This window comes from Camelus dromedarius, chromosome 8 (assembly GCF_036321535.1).
Source record: "Camelus dromedarius isolate mCamDro1 chromosome 8, mCamDro1.pat, whole genome shotgun sequence".
Classification (NCBI taxonomy): Eukaryota; Metazoa; Chordata; class Mammalia; order Artiodactyla; family Camelidae; genus Camelus; species Camelus dromedarius.
In genome coordinates, this window is record NC_087443.1 from 17,288,925 (window position 1) to 17,310,524 (window position 21,600).

At 41.6% G+C, this 21,600-nt stretch overlaps 1 protein-coding gene across 3 annotated transcripts; it reads right to left on the reverse strand.

Annotated features, from left to right (window-relative positions):
• Positions 1 to 4,663: 4,663 nt before the first annotated feature.
• On the reverse strand, positions 4,664 to 9,479 carry ZNF32 (zinc finger protein 32). Of its 3 annotated transcripts, none has more exons than XM_031460928.2 (3): positions 9,405 to 9,479; positions 6,905 to 7,044; positions 4,664 to 5,605 (listed from the first exon to the last, which is right to left on the reverse strand). In XM_031460928.2, exons 2-3 carry the CDS (start codon positions 6,972 to 6,974, stop codon positions 4,854 to 4,856), a joined length of 822 nt encoding a protein of 273 aa, XP_031316788.1. In that variant the 5' UTR covers positions 6,975 to 7,044; positions 9,405 to 9,479; the 3' UTR covers positions 4,664 to 4,853. The 3 variants fall into 3 exon arrangements, with proteins under 3 accessions (XP_031316788.1, XP_031316786.1, XP_064343997.1); XM_031460926.2 differs by having other exon boundaries at positions 4,664 to 5,647; XM_064487927.1 differs by lacking the exon at positions 9,405 to 9,479 and adding an exon at positions 9,064 to 9,140 and having other exon boundaries at positions 4,664 to 5,647.
• Between the last annotated feature and the right edge of the window lie 12,121 nt (positions 9,480 to 21,600).

A 21,600-nucleotide genomic window follows, 5' to 3' on the forward strand; every position in this document is an offset into this window, starting at 1 on the left:
TGTATTTACAACATAAAGAAGAGATAACGGATTCTATCTAAATTACATGATAGATTCTTATAAGGTCACAAAAAATGGGGAAAATGGGAAAAATATAAACAAGGCAATCCACAGGAAAAACATATCACGACTGCTCAGTAATACACTGGTAAATAGCAGACCATCCATGGTAGGTATTTAAGGATGGGAAACAGGACATCACTGCATCAGCAGCAGCCCTGAGTGTCACAGGATCTTGGACTCTACCCTGTCCTCGGCTGGAAGTCAATGAATTGGAGGAAACATTAGCTGAACACTTTAGACATTATTGAAAATTATGTTGAGATTCTAGAAAACAGAACCATACACACTGGAACAAAAAAGAGAAAATTAAGCTATAGTGGACATCAAGGATGAGCCAGAAAAGACAGATTCAAGAAATATTAAGAGTTTAAAAGAAACAAGAATGGGATGACTAACTGGATGGACAGGAGACTAAGACAAGGAGTGGTTTGGACCTGCTGGTTATCAGCTGGTTGACTGGCTAAGCAGTGTTCACATTTGATAGAGAAGAAAGGAACACGAGTACTCCCATTTTGGATCTGTTGTGTTGATATATTTTTGGACAGGTTACACACAGGGGACCAGCAGTGAGGTGCACAGGACAGACAGACTCTGGGGTTCCACAGGTGCTCCCCAGCTACAAGCACAGAGCAGACGAGATCTGAGAGAATGGTCAACAGTGATCATGAGACAGCAGCACAGAAGACAGTCATTGTTTGATTATAATTAGTTCACTGTGTCCTTTACCAAAGGGTATTAAGGCAAGTGGAAAGGAAGAAGCAAGAATGGTCTGAAACGTAAAACAATTATGGACATAAGTGCAAAGAGTATAACTGAACTGTCTATGCCACTCAACAAATACAGCCTAATGTGGAAATATCATTTATTGAAATACTCAGTAATGGAAATACACTCGATTACTTCCTACAGACACTCCACATATTATCCCTGAGTCAAGCAGAATCAGCAGAAAATGGTCCAGAGCAGCAGTGTCCGATTTGGTAGCTACTAACCACATGTGGCAACTAAGCATCTAAAATGTTGATATGTGACTCACGATCTACATTTTAACTGTTTTAAACTAAATAGTCACATACGCTAGTGGTCACTGTACTAGGCACCTTATAATACTGGACCACAATATTTCGATTCTCTGATGACCTCTAATCACCGTGCTCTCCCTTAGCTCTGGAGTCCTCTGTTCTGATTGAAGAACTGCTCTACAATGAGGCTGCATGTCTTTTAGGGAGATTATTAGAAGGCTGTACCCTTCATCGTCCATACAGAGTGCAAAAATGGAACTGTTTTAGACTTCCATGGTGGGAAGTCTTCATGCCCCATTAACAATATGGTTTCTCTTTATGTAAAATGTAAATCAGTTAACAGATGTCTTGTGCTTTGCCACGACTTAATCAGAAAGGTCAGGAACAGCTTTGCAGTGCACTCTATGTGTATTAAATTAGATGCCTGCTCCTCAGGTCAACGCTTTACCATAAGCAAATTTGCCCCTTTCATATAAAATCTGGGCGCCTCTCAATTGGCTGCTTCTGAGCTGGTCTGTGGTGTGAATCTAAGTATTTCAGCCCGTTAAGAGCCATTTCTCATTTCTTTATAGCCTTGTTGGTCTCATGGACACAAACTCTGTTGATTTTCAAAGCTAGGTGTTTTGTGGGAAGATCATCTCTCAGGTGCAGGTCTTAAGTTTGGGGCACCTCATGTGGGGTTCAGATGCTTCACTCCTCAGAGAGAAGCTCTGGGTTTTGTGTTTATTTCCAATAGTGGGTTACAGTGCTGATGGTGGGTTTATGGATTATTTCTTACCCTCTCCTACCTGCTTCAGAGTAAGTTTTTTTTTTTTTCTCATTTGCCTGATGTGTTGGAGTTGCTCAGCTAGTTTTTAGTACCCTCACCCTCACCCCCACCAGAGGAAATTGTTCTGTATGTAGATGGAGATTCTGTTTGTTCATGGGGGGAAGTTCAGGGTCTTCCTACTTTGCCATCTGGAACCAGAACTCTCTTTTGTTATTATTTTAATATAAGCTGTGAGCTGTCTGTAAAGAAAATTAATAATATACATATAGAAAATAGGAATAATATTTTTAAAGATACTTTATATTTCTAACCGATGTACTCTTTACTCATGCTTTTCTGCAGAACCAGGATTCTAATACACACACACACACACACACACACAAACACATATGTATACATTTCTTGTAGTCCAGGGCTGCTGGAGACCAGCAGCTACTTCCTTATTTTGTAACTTGCATTGCATCTGGGGTAGCTAACCTAGACTCTGCCACCTGTTTTGTCAAAGGAATTTTGACAAAATTTATTTTTAAACCTTAAGCTTTCTTGTGAACCATAAATTATAATTCCCTGTTTTTATTTAAACAGTGATTATCAAATTGCTCCTGCTGATTTTTCCTTTTCTTTTCAAAATAGCTCATCCTTAAAAAATATATATATTTTTATGATATATTCTAAGTATTATTGCTGTATAGCAAATAACTTGAAAATTTAGTGGTATAGAAAAAAACCTTTAATTTTTCTTGTGATCTTGTGTGTTGGGAATTTGGGAAGGCAGTTCTAACTTGGGGGCTTCTCATAAAGTTTTCATTAGACGTCACCTGGGGCTATAGTCACCTGAAGGTTCCACTGGGCTGGGCACCTACAATGGCTCACTCACATGGCTGGGAGTCGATGCTGAGGATCTGTTGGGAGCCCAGGTGAACCTGTCAACTGGAGCACTTACATGCTGTTTGTCAGGCAGAGTGGCCTTAAGATAATCACATTTTTACTTGGCAGCTGATTTTCTCCAGATCAAGTGTCCTGAGAATCAGGCAGAAACCTTGCAGACTTTTAAAGGGCTTTTTAGACCTATTCCTGGAAGTCATGTAGCATCACTTCTACCATGTTTCATTGTTTGAAGCAGTCACAAGCCTGCCTAGATTCAAGGGGAGGAGACATAGACCCCGTCATGGGATGAGTGTTAAAGAACTTGTGGGCAGTATTTCTAACTACCTCATTGTTATTTAAACTTTACATATAATATACTTTACATATAAAGTATACTTTACATATGGTAACATGCTTAGATTGTAAGTGTTGAGTTCACTCACTTTTGACACCTGTATAGACCCATGCACCCACTACCTGAAGAAAGGGATAGGGCATTTGTTTGCTCTGTAAGGTTGCCTTGTGCCTCTTCCAAGTCAGTCCCCTCCCCTCACTTCCACAGAGGCAACTACTATTTGATATCTATTACTGCAGATTAGTTTTTCCTGTTCTGTGGTCATATAAATGGAATTAATACTATTTGTGTGTGTGTGTTTGGGTTCTTTCACTCAACACAAGTCTTTGAGACTCATCAGTATTATTGCATGTTGTTTGTTCTTTTTTTATTGCTGAGTTGAATTTTATTATATGACTATGACAGTTTATTACCTTGCCTGTCATTGGACACTTGGGTTATTTCCAGTTTATGACTACTATGAATGAGGATGATATGAACATTCTTATAGGCATCTTTAAGGATCATCACAGTACCTTTGGGAGCAATATTGTATTACTGTTCAAATCCATAATGTTTCTAAAGTGTTTCTGTGCCTAAAGTTCTTTGATAAAATTTGATATAAAGATTTACTCTCAAGCTTCATAGGATTGAGGAGCCTACAGTTTATAGGTCTATTAGAAGGAGCCTATAGTTGTAGAAACCTACAACTTATAGGATAGAGAAAGAATGGAATGGCATCTTATCAAGAAAGCCACTCTGTCTCCATCATTCACCATTTTAATTACATAAATGCTCAGAATGAAAATTTAGAGAGAGAACTAAAGCTAAAAAAATATGGAAATTATGCCTTAAAACCAGCTTTTCTCCAATGTTCTTCAAATCTCATCCACTAGAGATAAAAACTTATTAAGAGTGGATTATCCTTACAAGTTTCTTCCTGTGTGCATGTGTATAGGAGGAAGAGGATGGTGGTGTTGGAAGACTGGGACTTCATTACTGACTACAAATCTGAGCCTGGTAATGAGAACACTTATGCCCTTATTAGGTGACTCTAATCCTGAGATATTGCTACTGTTGCCGAAGGGACTGAAAGTCATTGTGTCTCTCCCCAAGTTGTAGATAGTTGTCTGCTGCTTGGCTATTGGCAAGTTATCTCTATCCCAGCTAGGAGTGGAAGACTGAAGTAAGCCACAGTGCAGGCTTGGAAAGGAACGTACTTTGGTGAGGAAAGTCTGGGGCCTCTGTTATGAACATGGGTCATTTGTTACAACAGGCTATTGGAGGCTATCATCCAGATAATAGTCTTCAATACGAGCATTTTAGTTAGACTTGCCCCATGAATTTTGCCTTGTGGTCTTGAATGCAAAACGAGATTAATTTGAACACATAGAGAAGAAAGGAATCTCAGGATTGGTAAGGGGCTGACCCCGCCCCACACACAACCTCTTCTTTCACTGGTTGATTTGTTTAAAAAGGCTGGTGGTGTCAACTGCAAATTTAAAATCTGCATCTCCTACATAAAACTCCAATTGTGTACTAGATTAATGGAGGTACCTTGGGAAATGACATCAAAAGAAACTGACAGAAATTATAAACCAAACATAATAACGATAATAAACAAGACATTTATTTTTCATACTCATTTGGGGGAAGGGAGAAAAGTCAGTTTGCTCTACCCAGTGATGGTCTTTCTGGAAGAGTCTCCTTTCATTCCATAAAGCTGGATAGGCTGTTTGATCTCAGGGGATTTGATACTCTTTTAACTCATAAAAAGAACTTCCTTTGAAGAGCGTGGCTACAGGGTGAGCCTTTGTGAGCAGCTTCGCTGGTGCACAGCCAGACTCCCTCTCTGAGTGAAGCTCTTCCCACACTGGCCGCACAGGTAGGGTGTCTCCCCCGTGTGGATTTTGCCATGCAGGATACAATTCCCCCTGGTGTGGAAACTCTTCCTGCATTGTGTGCAGGCATAGGGTTTCAGGCCCGTGTGGACTCTGATGTGAACAATTAGGCTTCCTTTCTGACTGAAGGCTTTTCCACACTGATCACATCTATAAGGCTTCTCGCCACTGTGAACTCTTCTATGAACAGCAAGGTTACTTTGATTCCTGAAGCTTCTCTGACAAATGGCACACTCGTAGGGTTTCTGTCCAGTGTGGAGTCTTTCGTGAACCGCCAGACTACCTCGTTGACTGAAGCTTTTCCCACACTCCTTGCACTGATAGGGCTTCTCTCCTGTGTGTATCCGCTGATGTGTAACGAGATTGCCTTTGGCCCTAAAGCTTTTTCCGCAATGGGTACACTCAAAGGGCTTTTGCCCAGTGTGGATTCTCTCATGTAATGTTAGACTACCCTTTTGCCTGAAGGATTTTCCACATTCCTGGCACTCATAGACCCTCTGTCTCACTCCAGGTGTATCTTCCTGTAGTGTCTTAGAATCTGGGGATTTTTGTTCCCGCTTCTCTCTTCTGAAAGAGTTCTGGAAATCCCAGCTTGAGGATCCTGTGGCCTCAGAGTGATCATATTTGTGGTGGGTTTCTGTCATCACATCTGGTAAAATGAGAGGGAAGTCATGTAAGATGCACCAATATGCTGAGTGAGAAGAACAGGGGAAAAAGAAACAATGCTTTGAGTGCCTATTGTGTGCCAGACATTATAGTATAAACTTTGCATAAATAATTAATCCTGAAAACAATTTAGGAGAGTGCTACAGATAAGGAAATCAAAGTATAGGGAGGTTGTCAAAGATGACACAGCTAGGTAAGCGTAGAGCTGGGATTCAGACCCAGGCACACTCCATAGCAGTGTACTGCCTCTAAACTCAGTTTAATTGAGCCTCCCAAATAGTCTTGTGTGACAGACATGATTATCTCCATCTTACAGATAAGAAAACAGGCTGAGAAAAATTAAGAAAACTGTACAAGATCCCCTTTAGCCCCACACCCAAATTTTGTCTGACTCCAAAACAGGTGCGGATCCAGGGTGTGTAGGGCCCAAAGCTTTAAAATTTTGGAGGGGTTCCATTAAGAAAAAGTATCAAAGTAGGTCTAGGGCCTTAAAGAGACCAGTGGAGGGGAAAGATCCTGAAATTTAAGTTTCATTAGCTTCATAAGAAATCTACCTGTGCTTCAGGCTGCCCTCCTAACAGTGGAGTAAGCTCCATGAGGTCAGAAAATATGGAGCAGAGTCCTTACACTTTACATCTCTTAATTCTAACCCCTGCAGTCCTGCATGGTAGAGCTTATCATCCCAGACTACGGATGAAAGAGCCTGGCGCTCAGGCAACATAAATAACTCGTCTTGATACCACAGATCGAGTCAGGGTGATCGCAGAATCTGATCCAAGGAATTTTTCCCTTTAAAAGCCATACTATTTCAATCTACTATGCTAGGGTGGAATTGAAATCAATTTTGGTTTTGAGAAGTTATTCTCAACACTTTCTATGCAGATATTGACAATATTTTCTGATATTGCCCTGCATATGAGCCTCCTACTGCACTTTAAACGTGGGTCCATTCATCACTAATAATAGTTTTCTTGGAGTTATCCTAGGGAGATTTTCCCCTTGTCCCTTGCTTTACCTTAGCCTTTCTTATTCAGTGATTGTGCTGAGATTTAAAACTTCTCATTCATTCTCTCAGAGACTACCTCCATACCAAGACTGTTGTCTTGCTCTGTTTCTATTGTTACTTCTAACTCCAGCTTGTAGGCTTTCCCTGTGACACCCCCAAAAGGGTGAGCTCCACCAAAGGAATGTCTTCTCTACATCCTCAGCCTGTTGACCAGTGCTGAGGACAGGGACACCAATTATTGTGAACTGGGGGCATCCCAGCAATCAACCGACTCACTGAAAAATGCTACATTCTGAGCATATCTTCCATGACAGTCCAGCAGGGTAGCTGTTGGAAATCCAAACATGTCCACTCCTGCTGAATGACCTTAATCACCACTTCTTCATATGATTCTTCCATGGGCTGTTCTTGAGAACCTGGGGAGGAAAAAACAAACAAAAACAATATAGGATGACAAAAACAAACAGGAAAGGACAGGAGAATTGATAACTGAGAAGAATGAAATCAACAGGAGCTCCAGTGTGGGGTGTGAGTGAATGTAATGTCAATTACCTATAATGTAATTGTGAAATGGGCCTAACGGTACCATGTCCACATACAAACGTGTTCAGGAGGAAGCAGGAGGCGGGAAAGCAGAAAAGACATAAAGCAAACATGTATCTCTTTCTGCCAGTGCCACGATAATGGTCATTCCTATTTGCACCTTAGCCTTGGCATGACTGGAATCTTCCTCTTCCTTCCCCCACCTAACCGCCTATTTCATACTCCAAAGAAATTCAGAATCTAAAAAACCCCCAACATTTCAGCTTTCATGATTGGTTCTTTGATGGAAATGGCTCCAGATCTCCTCTCCAGTCCCATCTAGGTTATTAGGACAGAACAAGAGATTTCATATTACCTTTCAGCACTTAGGAAGCTCCAGACTCAAGACTAACCTCTTTCCTACTCTTCAAGATACGAGAATACCAGTTCTGAGGAAGTATAAATACTTGTCAATTCTTGGAAGAAGACCTACTTCAGACTCTAAAACCAAGCCCGAGGACTCCAACTAGGGTGAGAAAGTACCCCACCCGGGACCTTGCCCCAAGTCCCAGAGCCAAGAAGGAGTCAAGGTGAAGCAAGTTCAAATCCAAAACTTTCTGGATCCAAAGCCCATGTCCAGACAGTTGTCTACTTTCTCATCACTAAAGACCTAGTAAGATTCTTATATGATGATAAAGAATGGAACAGGGCTTGACCAGACTTTACCACTCTGTCAGATCCTAGGAATCCTCTTGCTCCATATTATATTTTTGTATCTTTTGGGCAATAGTCTTATTTCAGGACCCTAATTACTGAATTCTTATACTTTATTTATGCAGTAGTTCAATGTTTATTTGTTTCCCTCTATTATGTTCCATCAAAATGCTAGCTACTGATTGACTGAAATAGCAGTGTGATGCTACAATTCTTTGACCCAAATACCTGGTCTTCTTGGCAGCTGCACTTCCTGCTACATGTTGTGGCAACTGGAGAGGCATTTAAAGTCTTATTTGGAGGACTCAGCTCCAGTTTAGAGTACAAGCCACAGAGCAATGCCCTGTCAGCGAGGGTCGGGACACTACAGAATGTTCCCTTGTAAGTACAAGGTGTTACTGCTCAACAATGGCTCATCCACCAAGAGTCAGTGGAAAGCATATGGTACCTGCTACCTGAGGCTGGACTCTGTTCCTGGGGAGTCCAGCAAATAGAGTTTGGTCAGAATGTGTGGGTAGAATTTACAGCTGTGCCTCTCCACATGCTGTGAGACATTCAACAAGTAACAGCTCAGCTGTGTCTCAGAAAAGCTTCCTGATAAATAAAGGGAAGCTGTCATAGTTTTCTCCCTAGATTCCACAAGTCTGAGGAATCAATTTCCTGAAGATTTTGGAGAAAGTCACTTTATAGCAGAGTAGAGAATATCGCCATTCCTATCGGAAAGGCCATTATATCCGGTGGGAAGAGCTCAACTTAGGCCATGAGAAACTTCATGACCTCCACCCTTCTCACAAATGACACTGGGCAAGTAACCAAACAACCTGGATTCTGTTTCCTCACTTAATGACAAGGTTCTTAACAGTGTAATAGCAAGTAGTCTTGGGAGGATAAAAGAACCAAAAGTGAAGGGTCTCCGACATGACCTACAGATTTAAGGCCTCGAATTGAGAGTTGTGAGAAGGAAAGGGCTAGAACAGTGGGAACTTTGGTGTCTCGGTAACCTCCTGGGGGATGCTTTCAGGATCAGGAGATTCTGGGTAGGGGGTGATTATTTTCTCTGCACACTTGAATCCACTTTGCCCTCTCCCATCCTCCACCCAGAGGCGTTTGTCCTTTCTCCCTTTCTCTCTCCCAAGAGAGACTGCACTGTCCCCTGTCCATCTTCTGACATCTTCACCGCAGGCCCCGGGCACACCTACCTATGGCCTCCCCAACTCGCGTCTCCAGGTGTGGGGCCTTCCTCCACACTCTGCCCTGCGCTGCGGCGGAGGGGCCCCTGCTCCTCCCAACAGGCCTCGCCTCCCGCCTCAGGTACCCACCCCGCCCCCCACTCCCCTCCCCGAGCCCGCCCTGCGTGCTGGGCCTGAGCACCCCGCTCTCCGGTTCTGCGGGCCGCAGACCTCTGCCCTTGCGGCTGGCCGCCCTGGGGGGTCCAGGGTGGCCAGGCCCGCTCAGGGCCGCGGGGGGTTGGGGGGCGGAGACCCGCCAGCGGGGCCGCGCCTCGCGGGGGCGCACTGACCCGGCAGGCGGCCTCACTCACCGCAGCGGCGCGCGCCCGCAGATAGACAAAGGCCGGCGCCGAGCCCGCAGCAACGCCGGCGCGAGCGGACCGGACTACAACTCCCAGGAGGCTCCGCGCGAGCCCGAACCCCGGGCGTCGGCAGGCCCGGCTTCCCTGAGCACTGTGGGAAACGTAGTTCGACGACGCGACCGGCAGCTCGGGCTCTGCGGGTTTCAGCGGGTGCTCGGCGCTCAGGCAGCCGTCATTTGACCCCGAGTCAGGGGTGCCGACTTGTGAGCGGAGCGAGAGCGCCAAACGACCGCTCAGATTATCAAGGCGTGGGATGGCAGTTTGGTGAAGCCGTCGGCTGAACAGGAAATCCGCGATCCAGGGTTCTTGCCGGGCATCGAGGAAGGAAACAGAGTTGGGAAGAAATCAGTTGATAAAGCCGTGGGTTCTTAGGGGTTTGTGTTAAGTCACTGCATAAGCAAAGACTAAGTGTCTGTAATCAGGGCTCCGAGGCAAGAGGCAAATAATTTCAAGTGGAGTCTTTTGAAAATTTGGAACACCACAGGAGAATTTTGAGAGGCTGGGTGGAAGGATACTCATGTCTCGTATGCTTTGCTCTTCCGATCCTGTTAGTAAAAATTTGCACCGGAAATAATGGATAAGAGATGAGGTGTGGAATTGTCTAGAATTTGCATGTCTGCTCCATCACTGACTAGCTTCAGGTTTCTGGACAGGCTTCTTACCTGGTGGGGAGCCCAGGAGAGCGTCAGGTGACAGCTACAGGGGCTAGGTGAAGGCTTCTTGAAAGGCCCAGGATCCAGGCCAGGCCACCCCTTATCCTATTGTTTCAGAGCAAAGGCAAGCTGTGTGAGTGAACCGGAAAAAAATCATTCTGCATGTACCCCATGAATTATAGAGAGAAAGCAGTATTTTCTAGGATAATAAATTAGAGTTTTTCTTAACTATGTGTCTGAAGCACTGAGAAATTGTAAGCCGTGAAAATCACTCAGCACATGGGGCAAGAGCTCTTTTTTCATGGGGCTTCTTTGAAGAGCCACTCAAGCACAGGCACTCAAGTCCTTGGCCCTGTTGTGTGATACTGGGAGGGGGCAAGGTTAATTTTGAGTAGCCAGGAGATAAAAGCTCTGTAAATGCTTTAAGCCACCTTCAAATGCATGTTTTAGTATATGTGCTGCCGAAGCGAGCACACTTTCCAGTGCATTTTTATAGGATCCTGGTCTCCAAGAGGGAATTTATACAGGGAAGAAGCAAATAATCAGTTGATTCCTAAATGTTGGTTATTACTCATACTACTAACACAGTGTTACTTAAGTTCATTGAACCTGTATGTGCTGAGCCCATTTTAAATGTCAGATACTGTGCTGGGTGTTGGGGACATAAATGTCAACAAGACATACTCCCTTCTCCTAAGAAGGCAGGTGACACAGTTGAGAAGATAAACACATCACCTTCCTCAAAACCTAGTCCAGTGGCCATCTCACAGAGAGGTCCTGGAGTGGGCAGGGGAAACTGCTCTGAAGACCCCACTCCTGAAAGGCTCCTCAGTCTGGATGCAGGGGTGTCTGTGGTGCTTCCTTCATTATTTATTCCAGAGTCAGAGAGAAAGGTGTAGGGCATTAGAGGATGGCTCACAATCACCTCTCTTTCTTTCCTTCTAGAGCAGCCACAGGTGCTTAATTTTCAAAGCCCAGGTGGCACACAGCCAAGGCCAGTCCTTGTATCTGATTGGATGGTGCTGTAGAAGGGTCTCTGCTCCCTTCTCTCCCAAGGCTGTGTCAGTGAGGCTGCATGTGTCACCCTCCGGGCAGGGTGTCATTCCCCCTGCGGATAAACAGCACCCTGTGCCTAGAGGTCATTATCTGGTCTGTTGAGGTCAGGATCAGCTGTAGTTGTTATGATGTTTCAGATTCCATTGTGAAAGTCAATGACACAGCTCTGGTGGGAAAGGTGACTGTAAAGGGGGAATGTTGTCACCTTTCTCAGCAAATCTGCATGAATTCTGTTAAGGTGTCTTAGAAAAGTGGACACGCTGAATGGAAAGTGAGGGAGAAAGCAGTTAGGGATAGAACTGATGAGACCCAGATAAGACCCAACCACCTCCTTGATAGACACTTACTAGTCTTTACCCAGATCCTACCTACATGGGATCAAGTCTTCAACCACTGCCTGCATCTTAATTTTTATTTATTTATTAATTTATTTGAAGTATAATCAGTTATAATGTGTCAATTTCTGGTGTACAGGATAATGTCCCAGTGATGCGTGTATATGCATATATCATTTTCACATTCTTTTTCATTAAAGGTTATTATAAGATATTGAATATAGTTCCTTGTGCTATAGAGAAGAAATCTGTTTTTATCTATTTTTATATATAGTGGTAACATTTGCAAATCTCAAACTCCCAAATTTATCTCTTCCCACCCCTTTCCCCTAGTACCATAAGATTGTTTACTATGTGAGTCTGTTTCTGTTTTGTAGATGAATTCATTACTGTCCTCTTTTTTTTTTTTTTTTTTTTTTTTTTTTTAAGATTCCACATATGAGTGATATCATACGATACTTTTCTTTCTCTTTCTGGCTTACTTCACTTAGAATGATGATCTCCAAGTCCATCTATATTGTTGCAAATGGCATTATTTTATTCTTTTTATGGCTGTGTAGTATTCCATTGTATAAATATACCACAACTTCTTTATCCAGTCTGTGGATGGACATTTAAGTTGCTTGCTTGCATCTTAAGATACACACTCAACAAGAAGGAGGGGAGCTGGATGAGGGTGTCAGCAGTGTCTATTTGAAAACTTGCCAAATGACTATTCTGTTACTTCCCATGCATTTCAAAACATTACAGAAGGACAGAGAATCCAATAACTGATGTTCTGACAAAAGGCTAACCATTTGGCAAAAGAATAAAGGTAAAAGTTTATTTAACTCCTATGCCAAGATAGCCTCCAGATGGATTAAATGTAAAATGTAAACCCCAAATCCAGAAAAAAGTATGGGTTAGTATTTATATAATCTTGGCATAAGAAAAGTTTTCCTAACCATGGTAACAGGGCAGAGATAATGAAGAATAAGATTTCTGGATCTGACTGTGTTAAAATCCAGTATTTCTAGGTGAACGCCACCATAAATGAAGTTAACACATGACAAGCTAGGAAAATATTAATATCTATCATATTTAAAGAGACCAAACAAATAAGTAAGAAAAAGAAAACATGTCAATGGAAATTTGGCAAAGGGTAGCAACTCACATAATCACACACAATAGGATTAAGGAAAAATACTCAGACTCATTATTAATTTTTTAAAAGTGCTAATTGAAACAAAAATTTTTCCTAACTAGTGAATGGCCAAAATATTGCAAAGGGGATAGGGAAGTGGACATTTTCATCCATGTGAAATTGAGGCAATCATTCTTTTCTTTTTTATCATCATAATACATTAGACTTTATTTTTAGAGCAGTTTTGGGTTCATAGCAAAATTGAGCAGAAGGACACAAATGAACTTATTTACCAAACAGAAACAGACTTAAAAGAATTCAGTGACCCCCAAAAGGAGAGGGTATATTACTAACAAATCTGATGGACCAAGAGAAGTGGATGCAACACCACATACACACTGGGAGAGAAGACATTATCATTTATTTTTATTTTTATTTTTTTAAATTTATTTTTAACACCTTTATTGTGGTATGATTCCTGTACAGTAAACTACACATATTTCAGATGTATAGTTTGATGAATTTTGATAGATGTACACACCAGTGAGACCACCACCACAATCAAGAGAGCTAACATTTCCATCCCTCCTCAAGAGGTGCAAATTTCGAATTCCCAATTTACCCCTTTCCACCTACTTCCCCTCCTGGTATCCATAAGTTAGTTCTCTATGTCTGTGAGTCTGTTTCTGTTTTGTAGGTAAGTTCATTTGTGTCCCCTTTTTTTTTTTTTTTGGATTCCACATATAAGTGATATCATATAGTATTTTTCTCTTTCCGACTTACTTCACTTAGAATGACCATCTCCAGGCCCACCCATGTTGTCGCAAGTGGCATTATTTTATTCTTTATTATGACTGAGTAGTAAGACAGTATCATTTTTAACTAGGATGTATGATCACAGACTGAATAATAAAAGAATAGGAAGGGACAAAGGGATGGGAAACTGGGCTGAGAGAAGCCCCCAAATTATTAAAGTCTTAGCACTTCCGTAAAGAGCAAATAAGGTTTTGCATGTTTATTGCTATATATATAATATGTATACATAAAAACCAAGAATTTTAGAATGACAGCCCTAGGATCAAACTGGGTTGTTTTCCTGATTAATCTTAGTCAAAGATGGAAGCAAATGAGAACACATTCACTCATGTAAAGACAAGAAACAGACAAGGAATAGTACAAAGTTGGGCTTGGACTGTCAACTTCTCCAGTCTGTGTCCTCCGAGGGCGAAGAATCCCCTCTCCCCTCCCACGTTCTGTCAGACACTGTGTCCTCCGGGGGTGGGGTACAGCTCAGCGGCAGAGCGTGTGCTTAGCATGCAAGACATCCTGGTTCCAATCCCCAATATCACCATTAAAAGAAAAATTAGACAAACCTAGTTACTTCCCCCCACCAAAAAGCTTAAAAAATAAAAGTGAAAAAAGCTTAAAAGTAAATAAATAATACAAAACCTCCAAACACGATGTCCTCCTAGTCTGACCCCTAGCTATTGATTGGCTCTGCCTCCTCCACCCCTTCCTCTCCATCATTCCACAGTGTGTGAGATTTTTTCCCCTGAATTTCCAGGATAGTTTCCTAAATGTTGATTTATCTCAAAAATACAATTGATTGTGCATATTAGATACGCACTAAATACTAAGTCACAGTGAATACCCCAAAGCGCCCAAGAATGGACTTGGGAACAGTTCCAAGTCTAACACTCTTAAAAATAGATGTGTTTATGCTGACATTTCTGTTTATTGTATATAATTTAATCCTCACAACCATCTGATGTAGTAGGCATTGCCATTCCCTCCACCTTAGAGAGGTGTCCATCATGTGCCCAGGGTCTCACAAACAGTAAGTGGGCAATCTGGGATTCTGCCCAGGTCTGACTCCAAGCGTGTTGCTCCTTCCAACTCACTGGGTTGTCTTGACGGGATGTGCACTGGACTGCAGGAAGCGAACCTGAACCAGAGTAACCCAGAGAGGCTTTATCCAGCATGAGCAGAGGCACTGACATTAACTGTAGTATTAAGAAAGCATTGTTTCATTGGCAGAAATTGGCTATATATATATATATATATATATATATATATATATATATATATATGCAGCATTTAACAAAAATTACAATCAATATTAAAGACAATGCTTTTAAAAGTTTCTGAATTTTGTTACATTTGACATAAAAACATAACATTTAGGGTTAAGGAATATTTGACAAAACGTGCTATTTAGAAACTTGTTAACTATCATCAGTTTATAAAAATATATTTACCGTATTATCCAGCTATCTCACTCCTGGGCATATATCCAGAGGAAACTCTAGTTTGAAAAGATACATGCACCCCAATGTTCACAGCAGCACTGTTTACAATAGCCAAGACATAGAAACAGCCTAACTGTCCATTGACAGATGACTGGATAAAGAAGTGGCAGTAAATATATATATATATGCATTGGAGTACTATTCAGCCATAAAAAGAATAAAATAATGCCATTTACAGCAACATGGATGGACCTGGAGATCATCATACTAAGTGAAGTAAGCCAGAAAGAGAAAGAAAAATACCGTATGATATCACTTATATGTGAAATCTAAACCAAAAAAAAAAAAAAAAAAAAGATACAAATGAACTTATTTACAAAACAGAAACAAACTCATAGATATAGAAAACAACTCATAGACAGTTACTAGGGGGGAAATGGTGGGGTGGAGGGATAAATGGGGAGTTCAGGATTTTCAGATACTAACAATGATATATAAAATAGATAAACAGCAAGGTGCTACTGTATATATTCAGTACCTTGTCCTAACCTATAATGAAAAAGAATAAGAAAAGGAGTATATATGTATAAATGAATCACTATGCTGAACACCAGAAATTAACACAATGCTGTAAACTGACTATATACTTCAAGTAAAAAAAAATAATCAGTTTATATTAAGTAAAAAGGTAGGTATAGATTACACAACAATAAACAGAATTAATTGATAGAATCTGAACTTTAGAGCCTTTCCAGGGTCTGAAATCTTTACAAAATGTTACGATTCATTATGACATAAAGATAATCAATACATTATAAAAAATAAAGAAAAATCTTACAGGCTATAACCCCTTTCCACAATTTAGCAAAACTAGTTACAATGAATGTTTCTATAGGAATTAGAAAGTTGTGTCATTAAGACTTGCTGAATTCTTTCACAAATAATAATTGGCTAAACTGGGAAACTAAAAAATATAGCAACATAATGTTTATTAAATGACAATGCTGTGTATAAAATTCTGTAATATTTATCAAAGCAAAAGAAAATTCACATAAAGTGCGTTATCATCAGTAAAGGAAAAAAAAGAAGAAAACATTCAATTTATATTTCTTGGAAAGCATGATTCCAAGACGTATAGGACAAAAATAATATTAAGACAAGGAGAAATAAATTAGAAAACACAAAAACTGAAAATTATAAACCTCAAAAAACACAACTCACTAAAAAAAATCTGATCAAGGAAAACAATATGCACAAACAATACTATAATTAAGAAGGAGTATGGCAAAGACATAATTTATGTAGTAAAATTATAAGCAAGTATGATCCTCAATTAAACTCAACTTTGGGAAATATAATAGGTATTTTGGTGCCTTTGGTTTCACTTATGACCACCAGAGGGCATAGTAATTTAAAAATTTCTTTATCCTTCCCTTTCGTGGGAAGTCCTGGATGAGATCTGGGCTGTTCATTTTAGTGACAGACCCTGGGTGGAGGAGGTGGGGTGGCGGGGAGAGCCAGCCTGCTTCAGGCTTAAACGCTACTTTCAGAAGACAGCGAGGAGATTCTGGTTTGCTGAACTTCTGTTGGAGGGAACATCAAAATGAGGATTCTAGGGTCCTGGTGGGAGAAGAAAATGGCATGGAATTTACAGCATGAATTGCTAAGTTGGTATAGTTTCCGGGAAAGAAAACGCAGTGGATTTCTGACCAGGTCAGACAGGTCAGTCTGAGCTAGGTCAGAGTGCTGTTGAGGTCCCTTCAGCCCACTTTAACATTGGAGAGGGAGGGGTTTTGCTTCCCTTCCTCGTGGTGAAAGTGCTTCAGAAACCCCGGGAGGCAGAATTAACTGGCCCCTCCCTTGTCCGTGCGCCAAGAGGGCAAACAATCCTTCCAGAATAGCGGTGTTAGATTAGAAGAGAGGTTTGTCAAAGTTCCTTTCCAGCCCAAAGTTTTTTTTCATCATAAAATAACTTCTAAGAGCCATCTTTGGCCCTGTGGTGGAAAGTGTACATGTATAAACATCACACACTGGGCATAGACCCATCATTCTGTGACTTTGGGCAGATCACTTTAAACGACTCAAATCAGGACAACAGCCTTGCCTGTGTCATGGAGAGGTGAAGGTCAATTCTGGTGGTAATGTTTCACTTTTTGAAAACTTAAGGCTCTGTGTACATAAGGGTTTCATGTTACCCAGTGGTTCTAGAACTAGTCTCTCTCCCTTAGACCCCCCACAGCACCATCAGCATGCAGTTCATGATCCTTGCTCCTTTCTGCTGCATTAGCAATAGTTTAATACATGTCTCCTCTTGACTCTGAGAGCAAGATCTTGACCCTGCATCTGTGAACCCTCGCTGTTACTGAGCCGTGTCAGACCTGTAGCGGATGCTGAAAGAATAGTAGTAAAGGAAGAGATGAATATTTGGTCAATAATCCCAATGTTTCCCATCTTCAGTCTAACCCCCAGAGTAGCCAAAGCATACAGACTGGAAGAGAACTGATGAAACTGTCGTTAGTCACTGACATGGTTGTGTAAGTAGAAACTCCTATGGAATATCAAAATAAAACCACTAGAAAAATACTTGAATTTTGTATGGTCACAGGACTCAGTCAATACACAATTAATTGTATTCATACATAATGACAATGAAGAATTAGAAAAGGAAATAAATGTACTGTTTATAATAGCATCAAACATCTAGGAGGAAATTTAACAAAATGCAAATGAGACCTCTATACTAAAAGCTGCAAAATAATGCTGAGAAAAACTGAGGCAGATCTGAGTAAGTGGAGAGGAATATAATGTTTATGGATTACAAGATTCAATACAGTTAAGATGCATTTATCCTGAAATGGATTTATAGACACAATGGAATTCTAATTTAAGTCTCAGCAAAACTTTTTTAGATATAGCTGATTCTAAAATTTATAGAGAAAGGCAAAGGATCTAGAATAGCTAAAACAATCTTTAAAAGAGGAAAAAAATTAGAGAATTTACCTAACCTGATGTCAAGAGTTATTATAAACTAAGTAATAAGGACAGTGCTTACTGGCGCAAGAATACACAAGCCAGTGCAACAGAACAGAGTCAAGAAATAGACCCACACAGTCAATTGATTTTCTGCAAAGGTACCAAATCAATCCAATTGGGAAAGAAGGTCTAACAAATGGTATTCAAACACTGAATATCATACTGAAAAAAAAATCAAACCCCACCCCATCTCAATACGTACACAAAAATTAAGATGAATTATCGCCCTAAAAAAAAAATTAGGACCGTAAGGCTTATAGAAGATTAAGTAGGAGGTTATTTTTGTGATTTTCCCCTAGGCAAAGGTTTCTGAGATAGGACACAAAAAACACTAATCATTAAAAAAGAATAAATGAGCCTTCATAAAATATTCCTATTAAAAATGGGCAAAGGACTTGAATATACATTTCTCCAGACATGATATACAGATGGCCAATAAGCACATAAAAGGATGCACAACATAATTAGGGAAGTTAAAATCAAAACCACATTGAGATGTTACTTCACACCCATTAGCATGGCCATTTTATATATATATATATATATATATATGTATGTGTATATCTAGTTCTATCTCAGTATCTTATAATACATATATCTCAAGTGTTTTGGTGAGGATGCGGAGAAATTGGAACCCTTGTGCACTGTTGGTGGGAATGTAAAATGGCACTGCCACTGTGGAAATAGTATGGCAGGTCTTCACAAAATTAAACTTACTAGTTCCACTTCTGGGTATATACCCAAAAGAATCAAAATCATGGACTTGAACAGACATTTGAATGCCAGTGTTTATAGCAGCATCATTCAGGATAGTCAAGAGGAGAAACAAACCAAATGTCTACCCACAGATAAATGGATAAACCAAATAGGAATATACCTACAATGAAATATATTCAGCCTCAAATAGGAAGGAAATTCTAATACCTGCTATAACATAAATGACCTTGAAAGCATTATGCTAAGTGAAATAGCCAGTCACAAGAGGACAAACATTGCGTGATTCCACTTACGTGAGGTACCTGGAGTAGTCAAATTCATAGAGATAGAAATGAGAACGGTGGTTGCCAGCAGCTGGGGGGAGGGGAGAATGGGAAGTTACTGTTTAGTGGGTGCGGGCTGTGGTTTAGATGATGGAAACGATTCTGGAGAAGGATGGTGCTGATGGTTGCACAACAATGTGACTATTTCATAGCATTGAATTGTAGATCTAAAATTGGTTAAAATGGTAAATTGTATGTTATGCATATGTTACCACAATAATAAAAAAGAATAAAACTTTTATTTTTCCATTAGCACTATGTACCTCAGAGGCTGTGAAGACAAGCCACAACTTCTGTGATGCAGCTAAAGGACATAGCAGAGGCTAATGCGTTTCTTTAACGGTACTCTCCCAACTTGTTCCCAAGTTCCTCAGAGGTGCCTGCGAGCAAACACGGCCATCTGACATTTACTGGGTGCTTGCTGTGTGTGGACCCCCCCTCCGGGTGCTCTGTGTATCCTCTCCACAGCTTTAGGAGACAGATAGCCATTATTTTCCTTCCGAGAGAAGGAGTTAATCAGCACAGCCATGGTGAAGCGCTCGCCCACCGTGCCAAAGGCAGGAAGTGGAGCCGCCAGCTCCCGCCGCTTGCCGCAGAGCAGCAGACTCCCCATCCCCTGCGCATCCCCTTTCTGCTCCCTCTGCGGGTCCTCAGGCTCTGCTTCCAGGTATTTGCTGTCCTCTTCTCACACCCAGCCCTTTCCTCAGCAGACAGCATTCTGTCCTGTTTTGGGGAAGGGAGCATGCCAGGCCTGAGTACCTCCCCCCCACCCCCCCCTTTGGTCACTGCTGCCAAAGCAGGCTTCCTGGGGCCAGCTGATGCCTCTTTTGGAAGCAGATAGAAGGGCAGGCAGGCACTTTAACCTGCTTGTCTCGTGGGAAACTGGTTCCTTCATATATCCTCTCTGGTTTCCAAATGTTCTTTCTTTTTCAAAGAGAAGATGTTTGGGGGATAAGGACAATATAATTTGTGATACAAGAATATGGAAAAATAAAAAGAGGAAAAATTTGTTACTAATTCTATCAGAGACCATCACCATGAACATTTCTGTTTTGGGGGATGTATTTTAAAGACACAATGTGGTAAATCAAAACTGTCCCCTCTAAATAACCAAGTCGTACTGGATAGCACAGGGAACTATATTCAATATCTTGTAATAAACCATAATGGAAAAGAATAAGAAAAGCAATATGTATATGTGTATGTGTGTGTGTGTGTGTGTGTGTGTGTGTGTGTGTGTGTGTATATGTGTATGTATATGTATGTGTGTGTATATATACATACACACACACGTATAGCAAATCACTTTGCTGTACACCAGAAACTAACACAACATTGTAAATCAACTAGAGTCCAATTAAAAAAATTATCCCCGGGGGGTGGGTATAGCTCAAGTGGTAGAGTGCATGCTTGGCATGCACCAGGCTCTGGGTTCAATCCTCGGTACCTCCTCTTAAAAAAAAAAAACCTAATTACCTCCTCCTCCCCCAAAATTGTCCCCTCAGTAAAATGGATATTATTAATTATAACATAACCATTCCCACACTGCTGGACATTTAGGATGTTTCCAGTGTTGGGTGGCCTTCTAAATGTTCAACCCCCCCCCCCCGATTATTATAATTTTGCTCTATTCCTTCTTGTTGAATGGCTTCAGCTGCTGCCCATCCCCCCAGGAGGTTTCTGGGAGGTACTCTTGCCCAATTAGAGATTTTTTGGGTCCCCTCCATAAGCTGGTCTCAGCGACTTCCTGGGTCTCAGAAGCCGCGTCGGACCCCCTCCTCTACCATGGAAGACTCTTCTGCTGATATGCCAGTGGATGGCGGAGTGGACAGCCACAGGGGCCCCCAGCAGCGGTAGATCACGTGTCCCCACTTAGAGGAAACATCGCCTCCTTGAGCAGCCTTTGGCTCAGATTTGGCTGCCATATTCGGCGGGGTTGGTCTGCCCCTCTGCCCCTCAGAGGGTCCCAGAGGCACTCTGCGCCTAAGTCAGCGCCTGTCGCGCAGTGATTTCCAAGAATGAAGAACGATGTCACCTAGAAAGCCGACTAGCAAGTGTTTTATGAAAACAGGCGAGTTGGAAGAATCGCGGACGCCAGGGCAGGCTCTGAGCGCTCTCACCTCTGGAGCGGGACTCGGTGGACCGGGGCGCGTCGCTGCTGGAAACTTCCAGCAGGGGGCAGTGCGGGCACGCTCAGGAACCTCTTTCCTGCTGGCACCTAGCTTTCTTTCCATTGCAAACCCTTTGAAAAGTTTGGAAAGCTTGATCTTTATGATCTGACGTTTATTGACTTTCACTCTGAACAGAATCATTCCATCCTGAAGGAATCCTTTTGAAAGCAGCAGCAGGGGTTACAATCAGGTGGTCCCATGGAACTTGCTTTCTCATCTTGCTTTGGACTTTAATCACACTGGTGGGACAACCTGACCACAGGTGGGGCCTGGCCTGTGGGGAGCGGCGGGGGAGGTGGATTGTGCCTGGTGCAGCCCGTTGGTGGAGACTGAGGGTGCTGGTTAAACAGACTCGCAGGGTGTGGGGAATGCCTTTGTAGTGGTCCAGTGCTCCCAGTTAGACTTGGATATGAAAGAAATGTCACTCTTCATAATCCCAGTCTTTCCATTTTATGCCTGATAAAGATTAGTCAACCACCTCTTGG